Source organism: Sinocyclocheilus grahami, unplaced genomic scaffold (genome assembly GCF_001515645.1).
Source record: "Sinocyclocheilus grahami isolate Dianchi unplaced genomic scaffold, SAMN03320097.WGS_v1.1 scaffold241.1, whole genome shotgun sequence".
In the NCBI taxonomy this organism is placed as follows: Eukaryota; Metazoa; Chordata; class Actinopteri; order Cypriniformes; family Cyprinidae; genus Sinocyclocheilus; species Sinocyclocheilus grahami.
Genome location: NW_015505420.1, coordinates 768,194 through 774,384, shown reverse-complemented (window position 1 = coordinate 774,384; position 6,191 = coordinate 768,194). Strand labels below are relative to the sequence as shown.

Genomic DNA, 6,191 nt, shown 5'->3' with positions numbered 1-6,191 from the left:
CACACTACACAAGTGCCCATATATCCCACCCGCCCGATCACATCAAACACAAGAGCAAGCGCTTCTTAATGCTTCCGACTATAACATGTTTATTCCACACACGCCACACCGCCGCCACTTAAGCACCATCATGCAACACCTTTAAGGATCAAATGTTGCTTGGCATTTACACAACACATGAAAAGCAGCTGTAAAATAAGAGAAAGGTTCATGTCCTCCATGCTTGGATTGAACAATGTCCTCAAATTTGGGTTTGAAGTTTTTTTTTTTATTATTGAATAAAAGGTGGGTTTTTTTATATAATAGAGCAAATAGGCATGATTACTATACATACACACACACATATATATATATATATGTATATATATATATATATAAAAAAAAAAAAGTTAAAACTCCATGGTACCCAGTAAAAATGACTAATGCCACACCGCAGCTCTGGAGCTTCTGTTGATCTGCATGTCAGTCAAATCCTCGAGTCCAATCAGCTGACTCCGTTTGGCAATGTGGGCTTGGAGATGTGAGAGCTGGAAGAGGAGACACACTTCCTGTTTTGCTGTTTGCAGACTTTGAAGGAGAGGGCGAGATACACTGGGGTTTGTTTGCCACTTTTGTGAACCGTAATTCTTCACTTGAAATTGTCAAATAAAATGTAAATAAATAAAGCTGATCTGGAAAAGTCTGTGCAGAAGAGTCCAAAACTATTGTCTATATATATATATATATATATTAGTTTACATTTATATATATATAGATATTCATATCTCTCTATGTGATGTTTATTAATATGTTCCGATTTATTTGTGGAGTTGGAGATCCTGTGTGTTAGTCCAGTACACAGAGAGAGAGAGAGAGAGAGAGAGGAGAGAGAGAGAGAGAGAGAGAGTGAGAGAGAGAGAGAGAGAGAAGAGGAGGTCCTACAGACAGCCGTGTCATGTGATCATGAGGTCCATTTATTAGGCTTTGCCTTCCTCCACTTTGACCGACTGTGGTTTGATGGCTCCGGTTCGAGCAGCTTTGACCTGTACTGACGGCAGCTGCTCCTGGATCTTGCTGGGAATCACTGATGAGCTCTTGGCTTCGCTGACAGCCTGACGAGCGTCACGCAGAGCCTTCACCTGTACCGAAAACAACAGAACAGTTCAATACTGGAGCAGAACCTCACCAAAACTGACAGTCAAAAGACTTATGACAATATGATTCAACTGGGTAATACGCTGAACAGTCAATACATTTGAGCAATATACAATATACGAAGATATAATATAGGCCTATATTAAGCCACATGGTCAATTTGGCATCGAATGTGCTGTTTTTAAGGCTATTAATTTTCCTATGTATCGTTTCAGACTGATTTCTCCTATGCATACTCAGAATGAAGCAGGTGTTCACATTTTCACTATGTTTGTTATATTGTTATATATTTACTGATAGTTTGCTTTCTACTTTATGCTATAACCCTCAATAACACATACGGAACATCGCTAAAAACAGCAAAATATCAAGATTAGGGATGGCTGATATGACCAAAAAAATAATAAAAAATTTCATTATTTTTCCATATGACTCATTATTTAATCACAATATTCATTTTTTAACAATAAGGAAATAAATGTTTGTTAGACCTTGAGAATTAATGTAAAGATGTTTAATTTAGAGCCTCGTGTAATCAGTTTTATTTCCCCAAATTCTGTTTTCCATTTTAATTTTTTCTAGATTCTGTATCATCATATTTTGCAGCATTTTCATTTGTATGTTGTCAAATAAGCTGTTGGACAACAGAACCTGTATATTGTACAAATCAATATGAATGAAAACACTTCTTGGTTGTATGATATTCCTAAATCATAAAAACGAAATCATAAAAAATATTATTATTATTATTAATTAAACTGCATATTTTTTATAATTATTTAAAGTAATTTTTTATTTTACTATACTACAATAATATATTTGTGACCCTGGACCACAAAACCAGTGTTAAGTCGCTGGGGTATATTTGTAGCAATAGCCAAAAATACATTGTATGGATCAAAATGATAGATTTTTCTTTTATGCCAAAAATCATTAGGATATTAAGTAAAGATCATGTTCCATGAAGATATTTTGTAAATTTCCTACTGTAAATATATTAAAATATGCATTGCTAAGAACTTCATTTGGACAACTTTAAAGGCGATTTTCTCAATATTTCGATTTTTTTTGCACCCTCAGATTCCAGATTTTCAAATAGTTGTCCTATCCTAACAAACCATATATCAATGGAAAGCTTATTCATTCAGAGTTTAGATGTATAAATCTCAATTTCGAAAAACTGACCCTTATGACTGGTTTTGTGGTCCAGGGTCACATTTGTCAAATTCTTCCAGTTAAATAGGGATGCTCCAATCAGGATTTTTGCAGCCGATACCGAGTAGCGATTTCTTGTCATGGTGATCGGCCGATACTGATGCTTCAAGCTTTATATAGACTGTTTCATGGGTTTGTTTATCAGTCTGGCTATGGCACCGGCTACAAACGCAGTCAAAGTTAAGGTGATGAGTAGACTGAAGTTGGGCTCAGGTGGTTGTGCTGTGGCATGCGTTTCCCAAACATTTATTAAATTTGATATACACAATATCAAAACTGACGGATTTTCCAAAAGGCTTTGTTGAATAAACATGAACACGTACTGCACGTTTCAAAATCTAAACGAGGCGCGGGTGTTTTTATATCACTGTATTTCTGAAGGAAGACTATCTTTAGAAAATATTCGATGTCATTTTCATTTCATCTTGCATGTTATATGCCTGATAAAGCAGCGTTTGTGAGCTCAGCGCTGCTTTGTGTTTCACTCGCTTTAAAGCACCTCCTGCTGGCAGAGAATGAATTTGCATTTTCAGTAAGTCCGTCTGATTTACGCAGCAAACATATTAAGCTTTTTCTATATCGACGGGCGCTGTGGATAATCCGTGGGTCGGGTAATAAAAAATGCATTCTGATTATTTGCGGGTGGATAAAATAAATCAAATTATGCAAATATTAACTAAATTTTTTTAATCAATTTTTTTTATGAGGCAGACGATTTCGTGTGTGTGTGTGTGTTCGTTCGCCTGATCGGGAAGTTGCAGTGACATTCCAGATAAAGTTTGAAAGGAGTAAAGCCTGTGTTAATACTATTGAGTAGGCTAATATGGCCAAAAAAGATATTTTGTTTTATAAATGTTCATTTAAAAGCAGCCCACAATCAGCGTGTTGTTACCGTTATCCCTTACGGCTCCAACGAGGTTTTGTTCTGTTGTTCATGCTGTGACAACTCACAAAAGACTATTTTTAGCCAAGCAGTGCGGAGAGCCGCTTCAGAAACGTGCCGCGGCTGGCCTGTATAAACACAAACATTAGAGCGGCCACGATCAGCTCTGGTTCCCGTGGAGCTGTAACACGCCGCAGACGTGTGCAGTGAGGCGCAGATCAACTCTAACGTCACTGAATCTACTGTTAAAAATGAACCATCCATTCATCATATCATGCAAAACATACTCGACAAATAGCAAATTTTTCATTGTTTCTCGCAACGTCATAGCATTTCCACACCGGCGATTACATGACTGTGGCGCCAAATCATTTATGTCCCCACGCATCATGTACGTCGTCACGCGTTGACGTCATCAAATTGTGATCGGTTCGTGAAATCGGACAAGTGTAGTGAGTACCGATCCGAGTCATAAAATGTGATTATTGGCCGATACTGATTTCCGGCCGATCGATCGGAGCATCCCTAGTTAAACCAAACTTTTATTTTGACAGGTTGTAGTGAAGATTTTTAAGTTCCTGTGTATCTAAAAAAATTAAACACTCATTCTCAAGTACAGACTTCTAAGTGACACACATCTGATAATTTAGATATATGCTAAATACAGAAAATAAGTGTAAATTCATGCAAATATCATGATTTTGTTCCTCTGATAACACTGATATTGATTTATCGCCCAGCCCTTATCAAGTCCCTGTATCACCCAGCCTCACTTTAGAGACAGAACAAACCTCAATCATTAGACGTAAAGTTTCATCTTTACAGATTTGCATTTTGGTTTTGATGTATATGTGATCTAATGAAACATCGTAAAGCATGAAAATAAGAAAGAAGTACATGAGATGCCATTACCTATGCTCACAGTGGGTGGCTCACCTTCACACCGTCCTCAGGGCCCTTCACGGCAGGCTCGGGGTTGGAGGGAGGTGTGCTGTGAGGCGGTTCGCGCCCGAGACTGGGGTAGGGTGGCGAGCGGATTATGACAGTCTTGTTGACCTGCATGACTGGCCGTTGGATAGGGTTGGGGAAGGGGCCGCTGGTGGGGGGCCTCATGTGCATGACCATACTGCCCTGAGGAGCCGACACCTGCAGCATCAGACAGCAGACGAGTGTTAGCCGTGTGTAACACGTCCTCTAGGGTCAAGGTTAGGGACAGATGTGAGCCATACCTGCTGCTGTGTGTAATGCCCTGGGAGAGAGACGACCACTGCAGGGGCTCCGGGGCCAGAGGGTTTCCCACTGGGACTGGCAGAACCGGGTCTGAGATGAAACAGTCCGACACAAGACCTCATGAATAAACAGAGACACTTAGACACGTGAAAGCCTTCCTGTGGCTAACAGGTTTCAAAGACAACATTTTAAAACATTCACAAATAGTCTTAATTTAGATTTTTTCATTTAAAATGTTTAATAAGGTTTATGTCTATTAAGGCCCCGATATACTTCAAGTGAAATCGAAGAACGAACTGATGTGACGTCATTTCAAACTAAATCTGGCCAAAATGAAGTTCGTTTTGGGAATTCGAAATGGCTTGCGATAGCGAACATTCCTGAAAAGTTCGTTCCAGCTGCAAAACACCTTCGTACTACCATTGGTTTCCAGGACTTAAATTTTAAAAAGTCAAATTCAAGTACTTCAAGCACAATAAGCACCTTGTACGAACCCCCGTTTCTTCAAAAAAATCTGGGGGGCAAAATAAAATGTAATTTACGGAAAAAAATATTTGGGAGGAAAAAAAAAAAACTTTAGTGTCTGCAGCTCACTGTATTGTGGGTGGAGCGTGTGAACCATCCGCTCACCTGTAGGAGCCGCTGGGTATTCCAGGTGAGTGGTTGGGCTTTTCAGAGAACTGAAATCCCTTCATGTCCATCTGGGAAGGCTGCAGAAAGAACGTGATTTATCAGAGAGGCGTGTTAATAACACACTGGAAGAGGGCAGAGATTTCCTGAAACACAGGTTCTCACCTCCCTGTTGCCGCTCATAACAGCCGGCTGAGATCCGGGAGGCATCATGCGGCGTGGAGCTCCCACAGACAGGTTCTGGTTCTGCTGGAGCTGGATGGACTGGGGCAGGAGGAGGTGCTGCTGGGCTGAGCCGTAGCGCAGTTGAGATCCAGGCATGGGCAACGTCACCTGAAAACACAGGAGAAAGTCAATGAGAATGTCCATTTGAAACCAATAAAAATCCTGAATAAAGCAGATTCGAGCTGCCCTTCAAGCTGTTGACCGCACACGCGAATCATTTTACTTCTATAACTACGTATTTATATGCAGCCGCACACTGCTGTCTTATGGCTTTCAAAGAACTTGCCTGAATGAGCTGTGAGTCCATGAGCTGTGACGTGCCCATCCCAGCTGCCTGATTCATGGGTCCATCGTACACCAGCGGCTGGCTGCCATTCATGGGCTGGTAGTGAGATCCGGACTGCTGTTTGACCATGTCTGATGGCTGCATGCCAGGAAATGCAGAGTATGGCCCTTTGAGAGGAGCTCCACCAGAGAGCACCATGGGACTGGGCTGAGACAGGTTTGGGTGCATGTACACCTGAGACCTGTAAGAGAGGAGAACGTGAGAGCGCTCAGATGATCACAACAGCAGAGAAAACCTAGAACTATCAGTGCGGCCACTTTTACCAGCTTACAGCAGACTCGGTGTTGTTTTACAGATTCAATTTAACATTTTTCAGTGGACCAGATATTCCAAAACTAATATCTGATTAAGGAAAAAAGCTTAAATACTGGAAACTATATTGGTAAAACTGATTGTCGAGCTAACGAGCTCGCCGACAGGTCGAGGTTTTCAGGGGAAAATCAGCGCTCGGCTTTGTGCTTTTGTATTTATGTGTGAACTACTCAACGACGCATCAAAGAGGCTCGCTGACACGTCGCCGATGCCAAA

The 6,191-nt window shown here is 40.7% G+C and overlaps 1 protein-coding gene across 1 annotated transcript in view; it reads right to left on the bottom strand.

The window, feature by feature from the left end:
- Positions 1 to 330: 330 nt before the first annotated feature.
- The window catches only part of prrc2b (proline-rich coiled-coil 2B), a 48,206-nt gene continuing 42,345 nt past the window's right edge, over positions 331 to 6,191 (bottom strand). Inside the window, exons 25-30 of the mRNA XM_016289143.1 lie at positions 5,604 to 5,844; positions 5,258 to 5,425; positions 5,093 to 5,172; positions 4,462 to 4,552; positions 4,169 to 4,378; positions 331 to 1,118 (exon numbers count right to left, since the gene is read on the bottom strand). Of these exons, the coding sequence (XP_016144629.1) occupies positions 957 to 1,118; positions 4,169 to 4,378; positions 4,462 to 4,552; positions 5,093 to 5,172; positions 5,258 to 5,425; positions 5,604 to 5,844 (952 nt within the window). The 3' untranslated portion in view covers positions 331 to 956. The remainder of the gene's footprint in view (positions 1,119 to 4,168; positions 4,379 to 4,461; positions 4,553 to 5,092; positions 5,173 to 5,257; positions 5,426 to 5,603; positions 5,845 to 6,191) is intronic.